At 43.1% G+C, this 27,467-nt stretch overlaps 3 protein-coding genes and 1 long non-coding RNA gene across 5 annotated transcripts in view; 3 read left to right on the forward strand and 1 right to left on the reverse strand.

The window, feature by feature from the left end:
• The first annotated feature begins 3,526 nt into the window (after positions 1–3,526).
• Positions 3,527–10,148, forward strand: LOC307224281 (CD59 glycoprotein-like). Its single transcript, XM_079991022.1, has 4 exons — positions 3,527–3,572; positions 6,910–7,003; positions 8,440–8,541; positions 9,610–10,148. The coding sequence occupies exons 2-4, from the start codon at positions 6,940–6,942 to the stop codon at positions 9,807–9,809; spliced, it is 366 nt and encodes a 121-aa protein (XP_079847148.1). The 5' UTR covers positions 3,527–3,572; positions 6,910–6,939; the 3' UTR covers positions 9,810–10,148.
• Positions 3,586–8,053, reverse strand: LOC307224287. Its single transcript, XR_013842459.1, has 3 exons — positions 7,241–8,053; positions 4,101–5,502; positions 3,586–3,935 (listed from the first exon to the last, which is right to left on the reverse strand). It is a non-coding gene; the product is annotated as an uncharacterized lncRNA (long non-coding RNA).
• Positions 10,149–17,291: 7,143 nt separating the features above from the next.
• LOC307224271 (guanylyl cyclase-activating protein 2-like) lies at positions 17,292–23,478 on the forward strand. Of its 2 annotated transcripts, XM_079990998.1 has the most exons (5): positions 17,434–17,629; positions 17,804–17,953; positions 19,794–19,902; positions 21,961–22,089; positions 22,513–23,478. In XM_079990998.1, exons 1-5 carry the CDS (start codon positions 17,435–17,437, stop codon positions 22,680–22,682), a joined length of 753 nt encoding a protein of 250 aa, XP_079847124.1. In that variant the 5' UTR covers position 17,434; the 3' UTR covers positions 22,683–23,478. The 2 variants fall into 2 exon arrangements, with proteins under 2 accessions (XP_079847125.1, XP_079847124.1); XM_079990999.1 differs by lacking the exon at positions 21,961–22,089 and having other exon boundaries at positions 17,292–17,629.
• A 3,625-nt stretch (positions 23,479–27,103) lies between these two features.
• LOC307211791 (uncharacterized protein) overlaps positions 27,104–27,467 on the forward strand; it is a 42,243-nt gene continuing 41,879 nt past the window's right edge. Inside the window, exon 1 of the mRNA XM_079968823.1 lies at positions 27,104–27,330. The gene's annotated coding sequence lies outside the window, so the exon portion shown is untranslated. The remainder of the gene's footprint in view (positions 27,331–27,467) is intronic.

A 27,467-nucleotide genomic window follows, 5' to 3' on the forward strand; every position in this document is an offset into this window, starting at 1 on the left:
AATATTTCCTATAGAGTGTAGGCCACATAGAGCCTATAGCAACTTTGAATCAAAACCTTATCCTGTACTGATTACATGTCTATGTTCTGTCTTGATCTTTTTTTAACAAATGTCCAGTGAAAAAAATAATACACAGCTGGCAGCATTGTCAAACAGCAGCAAAATTACACTGAGATCAATGGTTATGTTGCACACACAAAGCATTCATGCAGTATTGACACACTGTTTGAAAGCAGCAACTTATTTATTTCCAGAAGACTCCAACAAGTGCCTAAGGGCACAGTGAAACCCATTAGCTCACTACAATCAGTGCTTTTTTTTCTTTAGAAAAATAGCTGCTGGTATCATGAAGCTGTTATAGCAAGTGACACACTTTTTAACATCAAAAAAGAGGTGCCAGTACTGCATACCTTTGAGTACCACCTGAAAAAAGCACTGACTACAATAATGTGCAACTATAATAATTTTTCCAATAAAGATTCCAAGTAGAAATGTTGCCAAATTTACCAAAATTTCTACCAAAGCCAGTACTGAATACAGCTTGACACAAACATGATTATGTGCATAATATATACATTTTGTGAATAATTTTGCATCTAATCAGTCTGACTTTTTAAAAGAAAAAAGTTGAAACATCTGGTGGTCATCAAGTTGGCAAAGGCTGCTGCCAGGCAATATGGAAGAGGGGTGTGTGTGTGTGTTTTCTGGGTCAACCCCAGGCTGAAGGAGCTGAGGGGTCAGGGGGAAATCCACAGGATGAGAAAAATAAAAATCCCTTTAGGATGGCTAGGTGCAAAAGATGACAGGGGCTCCTAAACTTTTAACAGTATCTGAGGGAATTTCAGCAGATGTCGTTTGCCTGATAAGCTACACCTGCTGAAATTCCTGCTCCTGCACAGGTATTAAAGGTACAGGTATGTGTGACTTGCACGTAGCCACCCAACTTGAGACTGAGGGCTCACTACAGCCCTATTTTAAGCCCCACTTTGAACCTGACTCAGTTGCTGCTGGCAGAGCACTCCTATATACATCTGCTCAGAGTTAAGTCTCATTAAATTCAGCGGAGCTTACTCCCAGGAAAGTGTGCCTAGGATTGTAGCCTAAGCACCACAGCATCTGAGTTATATAAATTGGCATAGCTGCAATGAGTTCCCTAGCCATCAGTTTTATTTCCCCATGTTCTCCAACTTGTGCCTAACAAGCCCTGAAATGACCCTATCAGTATCCCCAAGGATTGCCCTTTTGTGAATTAATGTGAATGAAATAATCTAGTACAGATAAACAAGCAGGCATGCTTCCTGTAAGTAAAAGGGGTTGAATAATTTTTTATAAAGCCATTTTCCCAGTAAAAGAGAGAGAGAGAGAGAGAGAGAGAGAGAGAGAGAGAGAAAGCGCATCACACCAGCCAGAATAAGGAAGGACAAAGATACTGTGTGCTTTGAAAAAGATACAGATATGGATGTGGTGAAAATTGGCTGCAAGCCTGGGAATCAGTTATTGCTAACTGGTGAGAAGAAAAAAAGAAATAGAAGATTAGCAGAGCCCCAGGTCAGAAAAAGAACAGACACAACAGGATTCTGTCATGGCTGCACAAGACATCACCAAAGAGGCACGGGTAAGATACCTGTGCAAGTATGAAGTGTAACTGGTAGTGTAAAAACCTGCTAAAGTTAATAACCTGTTAAAGTTAATAAAAAGGTAAAAGAAAATCAAACTGTCTAGATTCCTGCTCTTGCACAGTGGTTTTGATCACCCACAGGGCACTTTTAAGAAAATAAAAGTAGGAACACCCCCTCAGCCTCTCATGGAGAACACAGGACAATGGTATAGTGCCAAAAGAAATTAGCAGTGCTGCAGGCCAAAGGGGTAAGCAAGAGAGCCAGGGACTGAAGATATGCACCCACCCAGGTTTGATGTTTAACGGAGCAAACCTATACATGTCTTCTCAGAACCAAGTTTCACCAAGTGCAACAGGATTTACGCCCAGGTAAGTGAAATAACTCCCTCTCACAGTAACCTCAGGTGATGAGGACCAGCTGAAATGGACCCCAAACTGAGCCAGGAACAATGGTATTTAATGAATGCCTACTAAATGTCAGTGTCATATTAGACACAATATTATCCCAGCAATAAACTCCACAACATAGCTGTCAACTTTTTCCTTTTTAAGGGAAATTCCCTTATTCTGAATAGGATTCCTCACAAGAAAAGGGAAAAGTTGACAGCTATGCGCCACAACTCAGCACACATTATTAATATAAACAATTCATCAGAACATTTAAATAGTAATACCCCATTAATATGTACAATAAAACATGAGGTATGCATATTTTAAAATGTCTGAATCTTCTCCCTCCATTTCATAATCTCCTATAACAGCACATTTATTGTGCAGATCAAGCCCAGCCCACTGAACCTTCACAAGAATTTGCCAGGCTATTTATTCCATCCCGCAAAATGTTGGAAGGTGTGTCTATCTTTATGGCCACGTGGCCAGCCTTGAACTTCTCACACACCCCATCTAAAAGGGGCCGCCGCTACAATTCAGGGCTGCTCAGAACCGACTTTGTGGAGTAGCAATGCGCACATTTTAGTTTTTCCGACCTGGCACCTGTTTAAATAACGACCGTGAAACCTCTGGCCGGTGACTCTTTCCTCTGGCAGCCTTTTTCTCCTTTGGATATCTGGTTTTCAGTAGGCGGGTTTCCAGCTGTGCTTCAACATAAAATTCAGACGCAGAGCGTCCTTCAGCAGACTCAGATACGGATCTTGAAACTGAAACCCTCCTCGGGGGAGGGAGGAAGCGGCGGAGAATCTGCTGGATTGCATAGAGAACATCCCGTTTTCTATTTCCAGGCGCTGCAGCTGAGCAATAATTAGCAGGTGATATTTGATCGAGGATCTATCAGAGTTCTGTCCTGGGCGTAGCCAGGAATTATGTTTGCGGGGGGGGGGGGTAGGACACCCACCTGACACCATCCTCTGGCAGATTCGGAATGAAAAGTCTCAAGAACAGTTGTTTTGAATTACTTTCTTTTGACCCCAAGTGCTCGGGAAAAAAATCTCTCAAATTCTTTCTACGGTTTCTACATTTAGTTAAATATTTCTATTGATTGACTTGATTTAGGAGGGGGGCAGTTGTTCCCCCTCCCCGCTATGCCCATGAGTGGCGTTTATTTACAGTACCTCTCTCACACCAGTGACAGAGAAGTGCTGTGTACCGTGCATTTAAAGCACATAACTTCCCCCAGGTATCCTGGGAACTATAATTTACCTCTCGCCGAGCTACAATTTCCAGCACCTGTAACAAACTACAGCCCCCGCCCATTTTTTTAATGGAACAGAGGGGAACTGCAAATTCCTATCAAACGCAATTTTGGAACGGAGCCATTCCCGCTAGTTAACCCATGACGTCACCCTCTCCGCTAGCCCTTAAGCCAATCAGGAATCCCGCTCTCGGCCAATGAGGATAAACCGAGGCTGGCTTTTGCTATATAAAAAACAATTTCCGAAGGCCGAGCGGAGCAGCTGAGAGGCGTGTGTAGATAGAAGCACGGCGCAGTCGAGGAGGGGTGAGTGCAAGGGGCCTTTTCTTCCGCCAGGGTTTTCTTGATCATCAGCGACACCCCCGCGGCTTCTCCTCCAGTCTTTCCAGCGCTTCACTCTGTCCCTTGGCGCACCGCGTTGCAAGATGCGAGCGGCGCGAATGGGGTCGGATCCCTGGGCGGATCCGGGAGGTGGGCGGGTCGTTATGAGGAAAGCGCGTGGAAGGCATTCGGGAGCGGCCGCGGGACCGAAATAGTCGCTCTCTTAGTAGGCCGGTCTCGCGGAGAAGCCGAGGCAGGCGCAGCAATGCCCGGTTTCGAGCGCGGGGATTGGAGGACGCGGCGCCGATTCCCACCTTCCCGCTGTACGAAGCGAAGGGAAATGCGCACCTACTCAGTGGCGTAGCGTGGGTTGTCAGCATCCGGGGCAAGGCAAGTAATTTGCGCCCCCTAACCCGTGGATTTGCGCCCCCTAACCCGTGGATTTGCCCTAACCCCAGATGTTGCGCCCGGTGCGGCCGGCCCCCCTGCACCCCCCACGCTACGCCACTGCACCTACTGCTGCTGGGGGAGAGGTTTCCGTCATGCTGGAGATCATTATCGTTATTTATATAGTAAATGCACAGCTTGTCGTATATAAGGCCCTTCCAAGCTCGTTGCTCATTCCGACGCATGGACAGGGCCATAGGCGTAGCCTTAAATATAAATAAATAATCAAATCAATAAAAGTCCTTAACTGAGGCTCTGTCTTCCCCCAACAAAAGCTTGCTGCCCCCCCCCCAAATCCTGGATACGCCCATGGTGGGGAACTGGATTCACTACATTTCTGTATGATCCGGATTGGTTGCACTGGGAGTTGGGGGGAAATAATGGAAGTCTGTCTCGGTCTCTAGAGGCGGTGGCTTGTGTACTTAGCAACGGTCTGAGGTATTCCTCGCAGTAGGAACCTGTAATGTGCGCACCTCCTCCCATTTATTCTCATCAGGCGGAGAAACGTTATTGTAAAGAAAACGGTATTTAAAGGTATTGTCAAATGAAACTTAACAAGAGGAAAGAGGGGGGGTGTAAAATAGCATCCTACATTTCACAAGGCAAAACGTTACACAAAGGTGCTGCAGATCCAATCTGGTGTGACCCAACCCTACTTGCTTGTGGAAAGTTTGCTGCCTACTGAGGAATATGTATGGGTGTGGCCCATGGCTGATTTTTCATCTGGGCCTCTAGAGCAGAGCTTTACAGACTTTCCATGTTGGTGACATGCATCATTTTGCAAAACAGTAATTTTTACTAGCATACCAGAGGTTAAACTCTTTCCAGCCCTGGGAGGAGCGCTCTGAGCATTCGCGCAACACACCTACACACTGCAGCCCACACACTAACATGTGGGAGCACCTCTTCCGTTGGAGAGGAATTCATCCTGTTTTGTTATTACTTCAAAGTGAACTGTTGTGTGGGGAAATGGCAACCAAAAAAAGCAATGAGCTGCATTGCTGAGTTCAATTCTGGTCCAGTCTGGAGGCTCCGTGAAAGCAAAACTGGAGGAAGGAAACTTTGGCCAAGAAGCTTTGACTGATGACTGAGGTGTCAAGCAGGCAGAAATGTTTTGTTAGAAGCAGAAATATTGACAAGACCGCAGTCCAGATAAGAGGGTTCACCAGTTTTAAGAAGAAAATAGCTTTGTTACTGCATGCAGCTATCAGTGCTGGGTGATAAGGTTTGATATCACATCGAGCCCATAAATAACGGAAACTGTTTTTGCAGTTTTCTCGTCTTGTCACTGCTACAGAATGAATTTTAGTTGAGTGTAAAAGAGAGAATTAAAGCAACAAGTCATCAAACTGGAAACAGTTTTTGGGATGTTTGGGAACAGTCTTATTTTTATCCTCTGGATTCAGTCTTAGTTTCATTGTTTCCACACAGTTTTTCCTGATGTCTTTTGTGCTGTGGTATATTTTGTCTGCAGAAGAAAAACATTGCTTTCAGATTCCATTCTTGCTGCTAGTAAAGAAACATTTTTCTTTGATTTTTACCTGGGCTAATCCTCAGTTTTGAATTTCCTGGATCCTATATATTGGCTGTGAATCCAAGAACTAAGGAGCTTGTTTCCATTCCTGGGATTCCATTGGTAGATACGTTCTTCTCAAGCCAGAAGGCCAAGTAGTTAGGACAACTAGGCTTATGCAATAAGCTTTTACTAGTGGTGTTTAGGTATGGTGTTTAACTGGTGGAGTTTAGGTGGTCCAATATAGGATTTAGCAATGGTTAAATAAGTTGTACTTGATTACAGTACATAAGATTATAATTTTGTACATAACAGCCACTTTGTATTTTCCTTACCTGAAGATTCATCCATATATGATGTGCTATTAGATTTCTCTTTGGTCAGAGGAGGTTGGTCTATGAGGGCAAATGGGGCACTACCCCAACTTCAGTCAACGCCCACCTGCCTCCTTATTTAGAACCAGCCCAGAGGGTGGCACTGGCTATCCATTTCCACCTCCTCAGTGTTGGCGTTGTAACCTGATGAGGGTGGGGCAAGCCAAGACTTAGTTGTCTCCACCTGTCTCTGACTCTGGCTCGAACTACAATTGGTCTCCTTACATTCTGCCCCTATGGTAACATAGGATAGTGCATATAGAAAATGGGTGATATGCCAGTCCTCATATTTTTTTTTGCACCACACATTTTCAGTATTACCAGATTTGCGCAAGACTTCTGTTTTGGCCTTGTCATTAGTGCTGTTACTTTTTTCTTGCTCCAGAACAGCTTGATTAAACTACGATTTGCCAAAAGAAATAGAATTGTGGCTGCAAATAAAGTTATTGGCACCAAAGAGGGATTGGAGTGGTTGTGCATCACTGGGTAAAGGGGTCTCATTAAGGGGTGGCAATGAGAGTTTGGTGTAGAAATTGGGAGGATTTGCCCACAATTTAAGAGATGCAAGCAAATTTCACTCTTGTGTAAGACCTCTGTTAAGCAAACAGAAATGGGTGTTGCGCCCCACAAAAAAAAGCACATGCCTCCATTTTGCTCATTGTGAGGCATGTTAACAAAGGATGGTGACATTTGCTTTTGTGGTATTGTGCAGGTTGGTTGGTTGGTTGGTTGGTTGCTGTAGTGGAAGTCTACACAAGGTTTTCCACTAACACAACTGGGCTTGCCTCTCTTCCCCCCACAAAATGCTCTAAAATTGGCTCTGGTGGGGGTTCGGAGGATTCCAGAACAGCTCAATGATGGGAGGAGATAGGGGATTATTCCATCTGGCAAGTTGAAAAGATTCTGCTGACAACAGTTGCCGTAGTGCTACATTGAACTGTTGCTTCAGAACATCCAGCACCAACCAAACTGTGTTTTTGCTTTATAGGCTAAGGCTGGAAAAATAATAACTTGGAAGATGAAGACTCTTGTTACCACCGTTTTGATCGCCACATTTGTTCTGACTTTGTTCAGCCACTTTGGTAAGTATGCAAGTGCACTATTAAAAATAGTGTGAACTTACAGCAAGGCACTGAGCAGAGGAGGTGGGCTTCACAAAAAGGGGTTCAGGGGCTGGGAGAGAAATGTGGACTTGAACAGTTGTTGCTGGTATTTCCCCTAAAGAGTAATAGATATGGGGGGGGGCGGTTTCTGGTGGGCTATGATTCTAGTAGGCCAAGGAGGACTTGCTTAATTTTGACTCCTGGAGGCAAACCTACTGGGATGTGGTAGGTTCTTCCTTTGTAGGTAGGTAGTTCTTCAGAGATGCCAGCCACTGCATCTTATGGCTTATGGCTCATAGCTTAATCTATACTTGTGATATTATACTTGCGGTATTGCTGTTGAAACTGGTTTGTGCTGACTCCAGCTGTATTGTAGTCAGATCTTCTAGAATTGAATCGGGAACTCTAGAACAGACTTCTTCATATGGCTCTTTTGCATACATACTAGATTATACTTGGTTCCCTCGATGAGAAAAGCCTTGCATTAATGCCACAAACTATTTTTATTTATTTGGTTCAAATTTATAACTCCTTTTTTCCTTTCCATGGGAAACCTGTGATGACACACAATAAAATTACATAAAGTTGTTCAAAACAACATTAGAATACAATGATACAGGCAGGGATGTTCCTCCAGAGGTAGTTGGACTCCACATCTCATATATTTTGCCTATGCTGACAGGAGTGATGGGTTTTGAAGTCCTGTAATCTCTGGAGAGGGATGCAGGTGGCACTGTGGGTTAAACCACAGAGCCTAGGGCTTGCCGATCAGAAGGTCGGCGGTTCGAATCCCCCGGATGCCCATTGCTCTGTCCCAGCTCCTGCCAACCTAGCAGTTCGAAAGCACGTCAAAGTGCAAGTAGATAAATAGGTACCGCTCCGGCGGGAAGGTAAACGGTGTTTCCGTGCATTGCTCTGGTTCACCAGAAGTGGCTTAGTCATGCTGGCCACATGACCCGGAAACTGTACGCCTGCTCCCTCAGCCAATAAAGTGAGATAGATGAGCGCTGCAACCCCCTCCCCCAGTCGGTCACAACTGGACCTAATGGTCAGGGGTCCCTTTACCTTTACCTTAATCTCTGGAGGATTGTAGCTTCCCCTATTGGAAGGACAACAGAGATCATTCAGAGTGCAACTTAAGGATGAATTTTATTGTTACTGTTAAAGTGAACTAGGTGGTGGTGGGGAGTTTTACATAGCAACCAGGTAAGGTGGCATGATCTTTACTAAAGCAGTATGTGCTCTGATGAGCTGTGACATCTGATATGCCTTTGCGGTACGCTTAAACACTTTAAACTTATCTTTTAATTATTTCTACATCAATATTGTAGTTCAAGCTTGTTACTAGGAATCTAGTTTCATGATGGAAGCCTGCAATAAGACCATCTTCTATTCTCCTCCCCTCTTTCATTTAGGAGCTGCCTTAAAATGTTATCAGTGTCTGAATGGTATAGGTCCATGTAAAACGAACGTCACATGCTCGGGTGATACTGATTCTTGCATATTGGTAAACTTGGGTAAGTATGCTGCCTTATCTGATTCATGTGTAACTTGTGATTAAGTACAATTTTAAAAGAACTATTTTCTTTACTTCATTATGGTCAGCACTTGTATTTTATGCATTTTTTCCTCCCAACTCACTGAAGTGAGGCCTTTTCCTCAAATTATTTTAGGGATAGGTTGTTGAGGAGATTGCATTGGTTTAAATATGTCATTAGGCAAATTTAATTGTCCTGCTTCTGACTCTTCTCTCCCCATCCTCATTAACATTCTTCATTAACTGCTGGTTGTACACCTAGCATTGTACTTTTTTGGGTACATTTGATGATGTGGAAGTCTCTGGGCTGATTTAATTAGATGAAACATTAAGGGAAGGTGGTAGGGGTCCCTGAGCATTTTAAAGTTGGGCAATCCATGAGAATGGATGTAACCTAATACTTGTAAGAAAATTAGTTTATCTTTCTTGCATTGTACCACAAAAAGTAGAGCTCTCTCCCTGAGACACTGTTCTTGATATGGTGATAGATTTTTTTTGGAACATGAAAGTGAATTTAAAATGTTTTCATAATAAATGCATATTAAAAACACATGTTGAGTGATAAATCATGCAAACTACATCTTTTGTACTTAAAGAAGTAAAGTAGGTCTTGGATTCAATGTGAAATTATTGTACACATTTTCATTTCCCCTTAATTTTCTCCTTTGCCCCTGTGCAGAGAAGCAAATGGGTGTTGGATGGTTACTTTGGCTTGATACTATTGCCTTTGTTACTGGAATAGGAAGCTGGCTGCTTCTTCAAATAGCTCTTGTAAAGTAAAATATCTCAAATACGATTTGGGGGCAAACACATGGTTTATTTTTTTTTCTTTTTAGATGCTGCCTCTATATTTTTATGACAGTATTTTAAAAGCCACCTTGCGTGTTTTGAACAGATAGGCAATATTTTTTAAAAATAAGTGTAAGGAAGGTATGGAAGACTTAAATAGACATTCTTAAACTCTTCTCCCCCTCCCCAATTTTCTTGCTCAGCAGGAAAGCAAACTACTTTCCATAAAATCTTGTGTTTGTGTTGTTGTTTTTTTAAGGTACTGGAAGAAATATCTCTACGTGCTGGAAATACTCCAACTGCGAAATTGACGTTATTGAGAAAGAATTCAAGACTGGAAACTTCAGATTTCATTGCTGCCAAAAAGATTTGTGTAATGGCAGCCCAATTACAGCAGGTAGTAAGATGGTCCTTGGCTTAACTTCTGTGCTGATCGCAATCCAGATGCTCTGGTTTTGATCTGGAGTAGGAAATACTTTGAACAAAAAGAAGTCATTTCATACCTATTGACAAATAGCCTTGTAAGAGAGAGCACCACACATTGAGAACAGAGACCAAATAAATCAGGGAAAAGAAAGTAGAATAGCAAAACTTGTTTACTACATTGTAGTCACTGCATTGTGGTTTTTTCTTTGTGGTGCTTCATTCTACTTGTAAACTTGTATCACTTTTGTGCACTTAAACTTTTCATAGCAGAGTTTTTGAATCTAATGAAACTACCAACTTATTTTTCATCTTTTCCTATCTGTAAGATTTTTATCTCAATAATAAAAGTGTCTACTTGACATTTGAACTGCATACCCTTTCATCATGGGCCTCTGTTTCCATACCACAACTTGCTACCAGTTGCACCCGTAGAAAGCATATTTTTGCTGGCTACTGTCAAATACACTTACGGTTCCTATTCTTTCTTCCCAACATGGCTATAAGGAAGTATTTCTAGTGAGGCATATTTCACATGGTGGGTAAGAGTTCAGAAGGCGTTATTTGGACAGTCCTAATCTCCACTTCATCATGTTTCCTCATGCCAATGCTTGCAGTAACCTTGTAGTCCAGTGACCCTGAGCAGCGTCTTGTGACATCCCATCACGGGTCCGAATGTATTATTGTACTCTAGGATTAAATGGGGCAGCATTTCAGACAATGTTTTATCTAGATCTGCAGCTCACAGATAATATAATAGACACTCACTGCCTAGTGCCAATTTTTCTGTGTGTTCTATTTAACTTGCCTGCCAACAATCCCTGGAATCTCAATTCTGCAGCACATGTTTAACTTACCCAACAAGCATGATGGGATGTTTTATAATTCGCTATGCAAACAGCAGCTTGGTTGGTGATGTTTTGTTGCTTTTATACTTGTTTATGCACAACCTTTCCACAATGGCACCCTCACTCAATAAGTGGTGTGCCTTGATAAGGATTGCTAAATTAGTTGAAATGCTTTCCAACTATGAGTTCAGAGCAATGATGGGCCATTTATTAGTGTCACTGGATAACATGAAGGTTACTTGAACATTGCCCAATAGTCCCCTGCTCCCATCTATGCCAAAGCTGCTATAGGAAACTGGTTCACCAGAGCTGTCATGTTTAAAAGTAGGGACCCATCACAAATTTTGCACAAGTGGGTAGATGGAAATGAAGGTCATTTTCAAGGTGATGTGGATAACATGTTGCTGCCTGAGATGAAATAGGCTACCTTTAGGAAACTGCTGCAGCTTGTTTATTAACCTATTTGGATAGGCTTTAAATCAAAACGAAGGCCAGGAGATGTGCTATAAAACGTAACAGAAATGGAACTCCCATGTTGAAGGCTAAGGTGTTGTAAAAGCACGCAATACTGTAATTAGGGCAGAAACATGACTCTGGACTTCAGTATGCTTAACAAGGTACCTAATAATTTTCAATATAAAATACTGTGGTCTAAATTGAAGCCCCCAATTATACATGCAAAGTTATTCAACTCCTCCATGGTGGGTGGATCTATTGCAGCTGGCAATTCCTTCCTCCTGGAAAAACAACAACATAAGATTGTGGAACCCATCACAATGATGTAGCACAGGAGTTGCAGCCACCTGTCTCTGGAATATGAGAATCATAGAATCATAGAGTTGGAAGAGACCACAAGGGCCATCGAGTCCAACCCCCTGCCAAGCAGGGTAGCCCTTTGCTTACAGATAAGTATACTTGCTTGCACAAATAGTTTTAGATCCATGCCCCCCCTTTAAAATATGCCTAAAGCAACTCCTTGTGGTTAATATTACAATAATGCTCATGTATAATCAAACTATTATTAACAGCTTGGCTGGTAGCCAGATTCTACGCCCAGATTTGTAGGCACAAATCATCCTCTAGAATAAAATAGTTTACTAGGGGAAAGCTGATGTCGCCCTTGGGGCGCCTCAGGGTCAATTTTTATGGTAGCCCAAATCTCAGTTGTACGCGTATATGTACAGGTATATATCTCAATTTTAATTCAGGAGCTACTGCTGCAAACTGCTCCAATTGTATATTTTATCTTTATGAATGCTGTCATTATTGTGTTATACAAGCTGGTCTGACCATAATAAATTGTCTATTATTAATTAAATTTCTACAGTATTCCACCCTTCATGTGGAGATCACATGGAGATTTGCAATAGATTTGCAGTTGGAGTTCACTTAGAAGAGCATTGTTTTAGGCAACTGCTCTCAAAAAATACATCCATCATGCAGTTCAGTTATTCAGACATCAATGATTCAGTCATTCTCAACCATTTTCCCATGGAATGTTTAACCAAGAGTGTCTGTTAATGGTTCACTGAGAATGGCTCACTTCTGTGGGGCTGGTGGAATTCTACTGGAAATGTTTACATATTTTACTACAAAACACTTGGAATAATTTAAATTCATTAATGTTTGCTGAAGTCCTGAAAAAAAATCAGAGCTATTATCAAATTTCACAAATGCATTCCCTGTGTTGCTGCTTATTGTTCATCTGCTCATCTAGTGAAAGAAAATGGTATTACCTTCATGTTAAAAAAGCATAGTTTTATTTATCTCCAGAAGCAAATGAACCGGCATGCATATAAAACCGATAAAAAGCAATCAATAAATCTTTGCATGTAACCTGATCCTGAAATTAGTTATAATTGCAAGAGAAAACATCATTAAACATAGGCAGGTCTAAAAAAAAAATTTACCTGAACAAAAAAGCCCTGGGACAACAACTGTGTCCCTGCAAAGTGAACTGCAAAGTAAGGGAGTTGTTATTGAAAAAGCCCTGTAATGGGAATCTGTCTATCTTATCCTCCAGGGTAAAGCCTGAGCAGAACCTTATCAGCTGCTCTTGAAAAGGATTAAGTGTGGGATAACCAGCCTCATACAATCACCATACTTAAGTCTGATTAATGCATGAAGGGGTAAGACCATAGAGAAAACTATCTTGCCAGGCTTACCTCACTTTGGGAGCAACTAGGCAATCAAGCCTATTGTTTTCTCCCAGTAGCTGAGAAGCTCAGTGTGTGAGGTTTCAGCTGGTTGCTCCAAGGCCAGACCGCATGGTTCCAAGTTTTATGGCCTGTGCAACATTTTTTTGAATGCTGTATGGAAAAGCACATGAATCTGGCCTCTGATGAGTTTGTAAGCAAATCATTTTTAATGTGTTTATATCTTATTGAAAATATTTCAATTAAATGAAATAAGTTTAAGAAATAAAAAAAGGAATAAGTAAACCATTTTAAACTTACTGAACTTGTGGTCTTTTTGTATGCTAAGGGAAGAGGGGAACTTTGGAAGGCACTGAGCAGAGCATATTTTAAAGGTCTAACAGCCCATCTTTCCACATTTTACTTCGCTGCATATTTTGTGATTTTAAATCTCTGCTGGGGTTCTCTCACCAAAGAGTACTTGCCCCAAACCTGGATCTAGGCATCCAGAAATTCTTGAGCTCCCAGTATTTGTTGGGGCAAGCCATGACTGTTAAAGATATGGCTTTAAATATAAGATGTAGGTGTGGCCTTTGTAGAGTCCTCCTTAACACCTTTCTGTTTTAACATCCTGAATGTAATTTGATATCATTAGCAAACTTGGCCACCTCACTAGGTAAAGGTAAATGGACCCCGACCATTAGGTCCAGTCGTGGCCGACTCTGGTGTTGCAGTGCTCATCTCGCTTTATTGGCCAAGGGAGCCGGCGTACAGCTTCCGGATCATGTGGCTAGCATGACTAAACCGCTTCTGGCGAACCACAGCAGCGCACGGAAACGCCGTTTACCTTCCTGCCGGAGCGGTACCTATTTATCTACTTGCACTTTGACGTGCTTTTGAACTGCTAGGTTGGCAGGAGCTGGGACCAAGCAAGGGGAGCTCACCCCGTCGCAGGCATTGGAACTGCCAACCTTCTGATCGGCAAGTCCTAGGCTCTGGTTTAACCCACAGCGCCATCTCACTACTTAACACCAAATATAGATCATGGGGTGGTCATGGACGCAGTTTTGAAAGGTAACAGTGACAAATAGCTGGAAGCAAACAACCATTTGGGGAGGGGGTGGCTATGAACACAGCTCAAGATGACAAATGGTGTTGGAGGCAACACACAGGTTGCATTAAGAGGCTGAGAAACATAGGTGGGGTTTGGGGGGCGTTGACCACTGATGAAATTCTGAAAGGTAGTGATGACCAAGTTGGACTTGAAGCTGTAGCTTCTTGCAGGATAGCTGGGAAGCTGTTCTGCTTCTCGATACTCAGCCACACCTGTCGCTTGAGGCAGCTGCCCCAGGAACTGAAGGGTAGGCCCTGGTTTGGTTAAGGTCTTTGTATGAAGACTTCAGCTCAAGCAAGACACTGAACACCTCCTTGTAAGGAGCACAGGATTGAGAGGAGATGCTGTTAGGTAAGGATTTCTTACCTTTAGACTGTGGCTCATGCTCTAGGGAAGTTTATATGGTTTCCCCCCAAAGGACCCACATGAGTCCCTATATGCTTTAGCTTACACTAAAGCTTGTGCTTGGTCTAAAATGATCTTTCTCACAGAGTCCACTTTAGCTTGGCGGTGGGAGGCATGTGACCTTCTCCAGTAGTTTCTCCCCATTCAGAACTGTCAGGTGAGTTCTGGCTGTTTCTTGGCTCTTGAGGAAACATCCACCAGCTATCATGGACCACCAAGATATCTTCCTAATAAATGGCATGGACAGGGCTGCTTGCTAGGTTTGGCCAGCATTCCTGACAACATACACACACACTCTCAGAATCATCCCTCTCTGCAGGAACCTGACCTTAAAGTTGATATCTGAAGTTTTCATTGTATTTGTGTCGTAAATCTGCTGGAATAACTTCCCCATGGTAGACTGATCTGTATTGATTGATGGCAACACAGTCTCCCTTTGTAAAGCTTCCTCAGCACTATGTATTTCTTCAGAATTAATAGAATCAATGGTAAATAATTCCTCAATGAAGAAAATCTGGGTCCAGACTAGCTGTCTCATTTTCCATTATGTTGAATCTCTGCAGATGCCACAATGGCAAGCCATACGCAATGTATTGTATTGACCTCTTGTTATCAAAGCTCAGTCACAACTAATTAAACCTGGCATGTGATGATTCATCCTGCATGTTTGTTTCCTTTTCTTGTGAAAACTAGGTGGTTATGAAGCATTTTCACGGCAGCTAGCATTTTAAAATCTCAAAGAGACGACTTCTGTCCCTGCTCCTGCTTTATGATGAAAACAATGGACAGGATGCAGTCATATCCTAACCTCACTTAGGTCCGCTTTCTACACAAACCTCTGAAAGATTCCTTTCTTGCTGTCCCACCAAGGTCTGAAGTATGTTTGTTGCCCAGGCTGTGGAACTTCCATTGCAGGGAGCACCATTTAGCCCCCTCTTTGTTGCTCTTCTGAACTAAATTTAAGACACCTTTTTATTTAAACATGCTTTTGACCTGTCAAACTTATATGTTCTATCTGCTGTTGTTTTTAACAGGCTGTTTATCTTTTTGCTGTTGTTGTTCCTAGTTGTATGTTGGTTGTTGTTAGCCACATTGGCCAACACTATGTAGCAAAGGTGATGATAAAAATATTCTTCCACCTCCTAAGCAGGGCAATCTATGCTTGTACAGTGGTACCTCAGGTTAAGTACTTAATTCGTTCCGGAGGTCTGTTCTTAACCTGAAACTGTTCTTAACCTGAAGCACCACTTTAGCTTATGGGGCCTCCTGCTGCTGCTGCACGATTTCCGTTCTCATCCTAAAGCAAAGTTCTTAACCTGAGGTACTATTTCTGGGTTAGCAGAGTCTGTAACCTGAACCGTATGTGACCTAAAGCGTATGTAACCTGAGGTACCACTGTACCCCTATTGGCAAAATCTGTGTGTGTTATATGTGAGGATAGTTAAACCTGCTTTGCCTCATGCCATGGTCCCAATCCATATCAGGTTTCCCAGCAGCTATATTTAACCTTTTATAAATCTGAGATCCAGTCATGAATTTCCCACAACCCCATCTTTTTGTGCTGTCAGAATCATACACTGCTATGCCTCAAACAAACACCAAAAAGTGCAATTTCTTCTATTTTGTAAAAAAAAGTTACTTTGGTATTCATTAGTCTTAAGCTTCTTACATGTTTTCCCCAATATACATATTTCTGCATGGACAGTGGATAGCCTGAATAATGTGTGTATTGTTTTTAAATATTTGTTAATAACCTTTTACAAGGGGACAAGGGTGCCAGCTTGAATAAAATGTTGTGGGAGCCCTGGTAATAATAATAATAATAATAATAATAATAATAATAATAATAATAATAATAATTTATTATTTGTACCCCGCCCATCTGGCTGGGTTTCCCCAGCCACTCTGGGCGGCTTCCAACAAGGATGAAAAATACACTAAAATGTCACATATTAAAAACTTCCCTGTACAGGGCTGCCTTCAGATGTCTTCTGAATGTCAGGTAGTTGTTTATCGCTTTGACATCTGATGGGAGGGCATTCCACAGGGTGGGCGCCACTACCGAGAAGGCCCTCTGCCTGGTTCCCTGTAACTTGACCTCTCGCAGTGAGGGAACCGCCAGAAGGCCCTCAGAGCTGGACCTCAGTGTCCGGGCAGAACGATGGGGGAGGAGACGCTCCTTCAGATATACTGGACCGAGGCCATTTAGGGCTTTAAAGGTCAGCACCAACACTTTGAATTGTGCTCAGAAACGTACTGGGAGCCAATGTAGGTCTTTCAAGACCGGTGTTATATGGTCTCGGCGGCCGCTCCCAGTCACCAGTCTAGCTGCCGCATTCTGGATTAGTTGTAGTTTCCGGGTCACCTTCAAAGGTAGCCCCACGTAGAGCGCATTGCAGTAGTCCAAGCGGGAGATAACCAGAGCATGTACCACTCTGGCGAGACAGTCTGCAGGCAGATAGGGTCTCAGCCTACGTACCAGATGGAGCTGGTAAACAGCTGCCCTGGATACAGATTTGACCTGTGCCTCCATGGACAGCTGTGAGTCCAAAATGACTCCCAGGCTGCGCACCTGGTCCTTCAGGGGCACAGTTACCCCATTCAGGACCAGGGAATCCCCATCCCACATAATCACATGACACATTGCACACACACCATTTGAATGGGAATCTCCATCAACTGTGGGAGGCAGCCCCTCAAATATTTTATTGTGGGAGGCAAAGCCCCCATGGCCCCTAGGAATTGGCTCCTGTGCAGGGGGATTGCAACCAACAAGTGATCTAACTGAATGCCCTTGCCCTACTTTTCCAATTGCAGGATGCCTCCACTGTAGCCGTGTTGTTGCTAAGGTTTGTTGTACTTTGTTGCAGCCCAGTTCCAAGACTGCATGCAATGTGGTCAACATGAGTGCATTGGCATTATTAGAACTCCAAAAATATAACTATGATGCAAGCTACTCTGCTAAGAGAAAATGCTCTCAATTGTCTGGACACAACAAGAAAGGCATTGTGTTTGGATTATAGACGCTGCCCTTTGTTCTGGTTTAAAGCTTTAAGACAAATCTTTGTTTCATAACATCACTGTAAATTACTTACACTTTCAGGGTAGAATATTTATAAGGCATTTGAAGCCTCACTGGGGTTTAACTGTTCTTAGAGCATGGGGCAGCTCCATACTGGTAACATGAAAGGATCAGAGGTGGCAGAATTACAGGATATGTACAAAAAATTTGTACTAGAATGCCCCAGCGGAGGTCTCCATTTGCATGAATTTAAGCAGTTTTTTGGCATTACCAGCCAGAGTGAAGCATCTGAATATGCTGAGAATGCATTTAAATCCTTTGACACGAATGGGGTGAGTATAATTTTCAAAAACACTTGTAGATAACTTCTGTGTACATCCATCTAATTCAGGTTGGAATTATCCTAGAAGCACCCAGCAAAAATTATGATTGTTCTGCCATTTCTGTTTGGAAAAATTTAAAAATATTGATGTTTTCAAGTGATTGCTTTTCTATTAATGTTTCAGGATAACATGATAGACTTTTTGGAATACGTGGCAATTTTAAACCTAGTACTCAGAGGGAAACTTGAGCACAAACTGAAGTGGTCATTTAAAGTGTACGACACCAACAGGAATGGCTTTCTTGATAAGGCTGAACTAAGGAAAATGGTGAAGGTAAGAAATCCTTCTAGAAGAAGAGGGGTCTCCAGTAATGACTTGGCAGGATTACGCCAAACCATGAGATTGGTTGAACCTCTTTACCATGAATTATTATTTATTTCACTGCATCTATATCCCACCTATTCTCCAAGAAGCTCAAGTTGGTGCTCATGATTCTCCCTGTTTTCACACAGTCCCCACAACAACCCTGCGAAGTAGGTTAGGCTGAGAGGTGGTGACTGGAGGAAGGCAATCCAGTGTTCTTCATGGCTGAGTGGGGATTTGAACTCTGGTCTCCCAGGGCCAACAACCTAACCACTACACTGGCTTTTGGCTGAATCTAAAAGACTACTAAAAGAAATGTAAGCTGAATGGCAGGTGCGCTATACACCCCAGATGTCAGATGAAGAACAGGTGGGGGGGGGGAAGAGATCAGCCTTATGGCATGATTTAAGCCAAAATTTGAATGCTGCACAATGATCATATTGAAAGGAGGAAAATGAGAGATTGTTTTCATTGGTATCATTAATATGCATACACACAGCTGCCCTTTCCAATCTGACTGGGACATGGAAATAAAGGGAAAGATTACTACTCTGGGACAGTGTGCGCGCGTATATACAAACACACAAAATCTGGATTGAGAGTGGGGACTAAGGAACTCCCAGCTCTCTTAGCAACTTTCTGTACTTGTGTAGAGAGGCTGCCTTAGTTTATAAGAACCCCAACTGTAGAGAAAAGAATCAGTGCCAAAGTTTTTGACCTGAAGTTCAGGTTGCATTGTCCAGGGCTTTGTGGATGTATTTCTCAGTTTTTCTGACTTGCTGCCGCTAGTGTCTAATTTGCCGATGCTGCCTTGTTTCTTTGTTATGCACACCTCACTCACTGTCTGACACAAATTGCTCCCTTATTTTGCACCCTTCTCTGTTGGGGTGTACATGGTTTGTCCCTCCATCTGCTTCAAATGAAAACAGACTCATCTGTGGGAGTTTGACAAAATGATGCCTCCATTTAGGGCACTGAACTACAGGAATAAGCTTTATACTGGCTGCTGCATGCAGGAATCTCCCAACCTCCCCTGGGAAAATAAATGGCTAGATATATCAACTCCAAAAGTGCTGATAGCCTATAAAAAAACATATGGGGGAAACAACCTCTAAAAACAATGTCAGGAAGAATAACAGAATCTATGCCCATATTGGTCCACAGATAGTGTCTCACCCCAGAGAAGTTGCTCCAGATCTTGGCCAGTGTGTGTGTCATTAAAGCACATATAGTGGGAGCATTGATTTGTGCAAGAAGATTTATCATACATTGCTTAATACCCAAACAGTCTCTTAAGTGGTTTACAAAAGGATTTGCATGGTCTGCCAGTTTGTTACCAGGCCAAGTCAAGGTTTTACTGCTGGTATATAAAACTGCTAATGGCTTGGGACAAGTATACTTGCGACATTATCTTGCCTCATACATACCTGTTCAACCACTTTGATCAATGGAACTTGAAGTTTACAAATGCCATATAATGTTTGTTCTGCATTTCAGAGGAACATTTTTTTTTACTGCAGCAAAATCTATCCTTTACAATCCCCTGCCCTACTGACATTAGGTGAATGCTCTCACTACTGTATATTGATTTAGGTGCCTGCTGAAATCCTGTTTATTTCAGCAAGCCTACCCAGGCATGGGTTTTAGTTCGCTATGTTTGTTACTTTCTACCTCTGCCTTCGTCCCCTTCCTCTTCTATTTCCCTTGTGTGTTGATAACCAATTTGTAAGTGACTTTGTAAAGTGTCATGTATGGACGGTGCCATATAAATATGTTTTTTTTTTTTAATTATTAAATTAATTTCTCCCAGAGTGTCTATAATGTCAAACAAGGATGGGCAAGAAATATGGATACTCAGATGTCAACCCCAGAGGAAGTGTGCAACAGAATATTTCAACTTATGGATGAAAATAATGACGGTAAATGTACTTTATTGTTAGAATTATCTGTGGGCTTCCAAAAAGTGGCAGTGGCTTGTAAGTGATAGTGGGTCCAATGGCTCTGCATTTGCCGTAGAGGGGGAAGTGAGGGGCAGATTGGGCTCGTCAGCCTGGGAAAGCAGCTCTTCTAGGAGAAGGAATCTCTGATCCCAAACTTCCACTGCTTTGTAGGGTATCTTTGAGAGAAAAATGGTTAGGGAGTAAACCCTACATACCGTAATTCCAGAGTAGAGTCCCTAACACAGGTGGCGCCTTGTACACCTCCTTCCAGCAACTTTTGCAGCCAAGCTGTTGCCAAATGTGTCACTCTGCTGTCTTTTGGACCACATCAGTGAGTCTTGTCGTCTGGCCAGCCCAGGACCTCCACACACACTGCCCAGGTTTGTGTCCTGGGGAGGTCACTTTGGTGACCTGAAGACGCACTCCACTGTCTTCTGAGACAGAGAGATGCCAACAATTCCTCTTTGAACAAATATGTTGAGATATACTACCTGGGAACAATGCTGACCATTCGGAAAAAATGAACTGGCAAGTTTCGGTAAGTTTTAGCTTTCAGGCTCACTGCCAAAAAAGGAAAGTGCCAGGCTGTTTCTCCCCCAGCATCTGTGTCTTTTAGCTGTGCACTTTAAGTGAATGGATGGCTTTTGTATTAGGTGCTACTCCCATATCTGCTCCAAAAGTGAAGGGTTCTGTTCTGGACCCACAAAAGAGTGCTGGGCTCAACCCTAGGCTAATCATCCAAATACTCTGGCCTCTGCCTCTAGGCCCTGTCAGGTTCCACACTTTAATTTCAAGAGCCTGCAAGCTCTAATATTGTTGCATAACACAGTACCGTCAGTGCAGTCATATTTTCAGTATAACACAGAAATACTAGTTTTCAGACATATCTCTGCTCTTGACACATCACATTTCAAGAACAGAAGACAAATATTTGAAGCCATTTGACTCAAACGTTATTCATATCAGCAGACTGTTGCATGCTATGTGGCTCGCTAATTTGTGGGTGAAGACCTGCATTTTGAGAATTAATCATACAGGGCTTAAACCGTCCTAGCCAGGAGTGAGAGGAACTCCTCTGTCCAGAAGCTCCCACATACCCACTGCCTCTCTGTAGCTTCCAGTTTTAGCACAGCAGCCTGGTCAGTTTTATACTAAAGCTTTGCTGCTGAGAGAGAAGTGCCCCCCAGGCTCTGCCTATTGCTGGATCCTCCCCCCCCCCCCCAGGGAAACACATAACAGTTTGCAAACTATTTGCACAGCCCTCTCATTTTGCCTTCCAGTTTTTGATTACACTGGTGTGTGACGGAGTCTTGAGCATTAGTTGTTATGGACGCTTGGTTGCTGCCAGTTATGCAAGATTGGCAAATGCCACTAACTTTACCGCTGTTTGTTCAGAGGCAAGTCCCACCTTATTCAATGGGATGTACTCCCTTGAAAGTTTGTTTAGGATTGCAGCCTAAGTTAATTATCTTGGGGAGTTTGGGAAGAATGGCCAATCATGTAGAAAAGAGGGCTAAGCCTTTCTGATAATGCCTCAGCTGTGAGCTATGATATATACACAATAGAGGTTATTGAAATATGACGTCTCAGGACAGCTGCTCAGTTGCATAACTGGCTGGCAGAACAATACAGTTCTTAGTGACTCACTTAAAAGTCTCCCTGGGAGGAACCTAAGATTCACCAAAACTATACAGAAAATAATGTTTTGACTTTATTGTTTATTAAGAAGTATCCTGATTAAAAACTGAGGTCAGTGGCTTGGCTTCAGGAAACTGCAAGTACAACATGCCCCCATGGCTCCTCTTTTCCTTCCATGTCTGACCAATAGTGGCTGGGAGGAAGAAGAGCAGCAAAGCACCACTCTGCACTTGTTTCCCCTTCGTGTTGCTCAGACTCCATTTCCCCTATGTAAATGGGAATAATGCTGGCCTATCGTATAATATGATGGAGCTCAGCAAATGAAGTACTTTGCATGTAAGATAATATTCATTTATGGGTAATGATAACAGATAATCTACTTTGGTCTTTCCGTGGCAGAACAAGACTCCACTCTACAGAACACTTGCTCTGAAGCAAGGATGTCAAACTCAAAGAGCTTAGAGGAACAAATTTCATGCTTAGTAGAGGACCAGGAGTGTCACAGGCATATTTTCACCAACAAATGTAGTAAGATGCCAAACCACCAATTTCAATCTGATATACAAGTAAAGGGGTGGGAGGCTTAAGCTCTCTTTCTTTAAACATTTATAGCAGTAAAAGGACAATAAATGAAATATTGCTGTGCTCTGGGGGCTCCTAAAGCAAATTTCCTGAGTAACCATAACTACTCACCCATCTGGCATTGCACAGCAATTCTCTTTTTAGAATATACACTACAGTCACTACACTATTCAGTAAGAGCAAATGGCAAGCCATCCCTTCCATGATACAAAAGGCGTTGGCTTTCCAGTCCCAAAGATGATTCTGTTGTGTACACTGGAGATTCCTAAAAGTTCTGATGTGTCTCCTAGCTTGTGTTTGATACCCTTATCCACTGGTTTAAGTTATGGCTGAACCTCTTTTAATCCATTTTTGAAATTATTCTTCCAGGAAAAATTTCACTGAAAGAGTTTGTTGATGGAGTGCAAAGAGATGAGTGGGTAAGGAAAATGTTAAACATAGATCCCACAGAATGGATCATTGAACATCAAAGAAAAAAGAATGCAGATGAAAAGGATCAAACACTGGAGGAAAAAGACATGTCGTCAGACCTTCCCTAGCATTGGTTATTGTATGTGAAATATTTTCAGCATGCTGGCACTTTGATCCCATGAAATGAAAAGTAAAAAAAGGGTCAAAGGCATTTTAGCTATTATATAAGGAGTAGCTATGAAGTTGAGTACTATCTCTTGGTCATTTTCCAGAATAACATCTTTCAAATAACCAAGCAGAAAAAAGGGTATGTGATATCCTAACATATCAGAGATATTAACCTGAACATATTTCCAGAATATTTCTGTCTGAGAACAATTCCAAAATATATGTATGTAATCTGCTTTATTTAATCCACATCACCAACATTTATCTGATCCTAATTTATATATTGAATTCATAAGGCATTAAATGCCAATCACAGAAGGTTTTTAAATAGTTCTCCTTTAGGAAAAAATTATAATAGAATGGAAGTTGTCCCAAATCCAGTTCCATTGTTTCCTGGTTATTCTTTGACCCAAATCTTGCACCCATCTTCTCATATATGCATCCTAGTTCTGATCAAAGCATAACCAAAGGTCATAGAATCTTGCAATTATGCCTTCATTCAAATAAGAGAGAGAAAAAAAATACTTTTTGAGCACTTGTCACAGTGGGAGATGATACTCATTTGCAAGGAATATGTACTGTACAAGGAAACCAAAAGATAGCCGAATGAATCTTGCTACAGAGCTAGTTTAATATTTCAGAGTGCTGGCATGGTTTGGGGACTAGTACTGCATACATAGGAGCTTGCATTTGCACTCTCATAAAGCCCTTTCAACTCAATCATTTTTTCAATAAATACAAATTCATTTTAAAAAAATCAAATGCTTGTGCCTCTAAAGGAGTGTCAACTTATAAAGCTGTGCTGAACTTCATTTTGCTTCAAAAAGTCAGAATGAAACAATACATACTCATATAACTTGCTAAAAACAGCATTGTGTGTGCGCGCATTAAGGCAAGCAACTGCTGTGCCTGAACAGCATTTCCAGCCACCAAAAAAGAAAGATGCATCAGAACAAACTGACTCAAGGCTGAGCCAGGCTATTTTAAGCAATGAGCTGTCAAGCAACTACTGCGATCTCCTCCACCCCTCCCAAGCTTAGGCTTAACTTGTATGGATGTTCAGCAGTACTTAGCTCTGTAATCTCTTTTAATTAATAAGAGGAGCCACATAAAGTGATAATGAAAAAAAAAGTACAAGATGAATTCTTTTGAATGACCCCTACCAGTTTTCACACATAAGAAAAATGCTTTTCCTGGAAGAGAAATACCCTGGCAGTTCTCTTAAAATATAATGCACTCCTGCAAGTGCTTGAGGACAGCAACTATCTTTTTAGAAATTAAAATTTTCCTCCTCACACTTAAGAAGCTTCCAGGCTTTTGCTATTTTTAAGCAGGATTCAACCACATACTGTCAATTCAGGTTGCTCAATTATCGTTGTCTGGGAGGCCTTTCACAGCAAACCTGCTTCTTTAAAAGACTGGACTTCTTGCAACAAGGAATGTGACAGAAAAATGCACTAGAAAGTACGGGATAATACTTGCTTTGCTGCAACCTCACTTAATCTCCCCACAAACAAATGTGAGTAAAATGCATATTATATGGACAATGTTGCCTGGTCTCCCTGCAAAAGTCAGGATGAATGCTTAATAAATGGGATGCCTGGAAGTGTGAAAAGAAGCTGCAAGTTTAAATGATAATAATAATAAATAATAAACTTTTATTTATATCCCGCCCTCCCCAGCCAAAGTCGGGCTCAGGGTGGCTAACATCAAATATATTGTAGCCTTATTGGAGTTCACCGATTGGGTCTGCGTTGCTCCGGGACAGGAGGAAGGAAGTCAAATGACACCAAGTTGGTTCAAAGAAAGTTTATTCTGCTCTCCGGATAGCAGAAGGCACTTGTGTGATCAAGTCCACAATAAGTCCAAAGAAATGAGAAGTTTCATGCAGTATATATATCCTCCAGACACCCTCTCCCCCTTCCCCAGTACGTCAGCTTGTATACGCAGGTTGACATCACATATGTTCCTGCTCTGGTACTCTTAACCATAAAAGGATCTTCCTTCCTGTACTTCTGACCATAAAAGGATCTTCCTCTTCCTACTCTTATCTGGGTAGAGGTCATAATCTCCGGGAACACGCTTTTGGCGTTTTCCCTGGACATCGGTCCCCACGTATTTTGTGGTGAGCACATAAGATAAAGTATTGACGTGTTTTCTTTGTTCCCCTAAAGAGTCAGGGTCATCCCTTGCCGTGACTGATAAAGGAGAGAGCTTGTTTATGCAATTGTGTCTTTATTTTGCTTTTGCTCTACAGCTCAAGTTTTACGCATTTTTAAATGCTCTCTTTTGAAAGAACAAAAGGGGGGGTTGAGTCAGTTTTAAACATGCTACACAGAAACCCATTCCTTCAATATAACATTAGTATAAAATCAAACAAGAATTAAATTACCTCCTAAAAGCAGTTCAAAATCAAATTAAAGTCTAATTAGATGGCTTTCCGCAGGGTTAGGGTTGGGAACAGTAAGTGCTCATTGGCCCAACTGTTTACGTTGATCTTATATGGGCATGGGAGAATGCTGGGAGGCCTCTTTCATATTAGTTCTTATACGAAAAGAAAAGGGGAGTCAGGCTGAGCCCTGACCAAAGGCCTGGTGGAACAACTCCATCTTGCAGGCCCTACGGAAAGATGTCCTGATCTCTTGTGGCAGAACGTTCCACCAGGCCGGGGCCAAGGCCAAAAAGGCCCTGGCCCTGGTCAAGGCCAGCCTAATCTCTCTGAGGCCCAGGATCTCCAAGGTGTTATTATTTGTAGACCGTAAGTTTCTCTGTGGGGCGTACCAGGAGAGGCGGTCCCGTAGGTATGAGGGCCCTAGGCTGTATAGGGCTTTAAAGGTTAAAACCAGCACCTTAAACCTGATCCTTTACTCCAGCCTGTGCAGCTGGTATAGCACCGGGTGAATGTGATCCTGCGGAGAAGACCCCGTAAGGAGTCGCGCCGTGGCATTCTGCACCCGCTGGAGTTTCTGGGTCAGTTTCAAGGGCAGCCCCACGTAGAGTGGGTTACAATAATCAAGCCTGGAGGTGACCGTTGCATGGATCACAGTGGCAAGATCAGGGCGGGAGAGGTAAAGGACCTTTGGGGAAGGAGGAGGAGAGGGGATGAAAATGACAAGTGTTTATATTACTGAGTGTTTTGAAATCATGAGCTTTTCCTGGGCTACTGATTCCGAATGAGTGAGAGAGGACCTCTAGTGGTGGTTCTAGAGTCCATGGAAAGAAAAGAAAAAGCGACCTAAACAGAAGACAGCTGGGTATTACCAGTGCTTTGGGGGTGGGTACGCAGGGGTACACACATCCCTAAACATTTTGTGAATCTTTGTACATACTTTTGTCCATTTACTCTATTTATTTTTCCCGATTTGAACTATCAAATGGTGGTTTTCTTGAGTCAAAATGAGAGTAAAGGTAAAGGGACCCCTGACCATTAGGTTCAGTCGTGGCCGACTCTGGGGTTGCGGCACTCATCTCGCTTTATTGGCTGAGGGAGCCGGCATACAGCTTCCGGATCATGTGGCCAGCATGACTAAGCCACTTCTGACAAACCAGAGTAGCGCACGCAAACGCCGTTTACCTTCCCACCAGAGCAGTACCTATTTATCTACTTGCACTTTGACATGCTTTCAAACTGCTAGGTTGGCAGGAGCGGGGACCGAGTAAAGGGAGCTCACCCTGTCGCAGGGATTTGAACTGCGACCTTCTGATCGGCAAGTCCTAGGCTCTGTGGTTTAACCCACAGCCCCACCCGCGTCCCCAAAATGAGAGTACCGCTAACCATTTTTTTAAAAAGAAAAAAGAGCACTGGGTATTTGTTGAAAGAACAAATTTGAACATGGGCTTAGAATGGTAAAAAGTATAGGCTAATATATGAGAAACTGAGAAACCACAACCAAACCTATTTTCTTAATAAAAGATCCGTTGTTGGCAAAGCCTCGCAGCCAGCAGCACCCCATACACTGCTGTAGCCAACAGAGTAACTTATTAAAGACCATAGTCCTCTTTTTCGAAAAGGCAGGTGCATTTCGGGACCCTCTGAGCAGCGCTTTCTCCACACCCCACCCCTACCCCATGCTCGACCCCTGGCTCGAATTACAGGTGGGGAGCAGAAGACTCAGCTCACGACGCTCTCCACCCTTTCAGCTCTCGTTTTCTGAATGCCACGCGAAGAAATGACCTGCGTTAAAATCGGGATACGAGGCTTTTGTATCCCCCCCCCCCCCGCCTGCCATGACAGCTACCGGCAGGTGGATGGAAAGAGTTGGCCCAACACCGCAAGGGAGGTGGAAAGTGGCCGGACGGGTTTGGGAAGCCCTGCTCTCCGATTGGCTGCGCTCGACGCCTCTGCGCACGCACGCACGCACGCACGCCAGGTTCGCGCACGCACGCACGACACGGCCGTCACGCCGAAAAGCGACCTGGTCCCGGCCAGCGGCCTTCGCTGGTGTGTCGGGATGACTCTCCCGGCTGGCTCTCCACCTGGAGGAGGCCGAGGAGGACGAAGAGGAGCAGCGGCGGCGGCCTATAAGGTCCAGCCTGCGCCCGCTCGGGTCCCGCTGAGGCGGCGGTGAGCGGCGCGTCGCTCCCGGCCGACACTCTTCCTTCCCTCAGGTGAGTTCGGGGCGCTGCCGGCCCCTCCCCCCCCACCCTACATCCGGGCTTCTGCAGCGAGAGAGAGAGAGCGAGGGTCGCCTGCCCAACGGAACCGAAGGGAGGCCCCGCCCCCCTCGCCCTTGGGGTTCTTACCT

Source organism: Podarcis cretensis, assembly GCF_951804945.1.
Source record: "Podarcis cretensis genome assembly, chromosome: 1".
Lineage (NCBI taxonomy): Eukaryota > Metazoa > Chordata > Lepidosauria > Squamata > Lacertidae > Podarcis > Podarcis cretensis.

Coding starts and splice junctions, on each gene's coding strand:
- LOC307224281 (XM_079991022.1), top strand. CDS start 6,940: ATGAAGACTCTTGTTACCACCGTTTTGATCGCCACATTTGTTCTGACT. Junction 7,004..8,439: donor GACTTTGTTCAGCCACTTTG/GTAAGTATGCAA, acceptor TCTTTCATTTAG/GAGCTGCCTTAAAATGTTAT. Junction 8,542..9,609: donor TTGCATATTGGTAAACTTGG/GTAAGTATGCTG, acceptor TGTTTTTTTAAG/GTACTGGAAGAAATATCTCT.
- LOC307224271 (XM_079990998.1), top strand. CDS start 17,435: ATGGGGCAGCTCCATACTGGTAACATGAAAGGATCAGAGGTGGCAGAA. Junction 19,903..21,960: donor TATGGATGAAAATAATGACG/GTAAATGTACTT, acceptor TTTCCGTGGCAG/AACAAGACTCCACTCTACAG. Junction 22,090..22,512: donor TATTTTCACCAACAAATGTA/GTAAGATGCCAA, acceptor TTATTCTTCCAG/GAAAAATTTCACTGAAAGAG.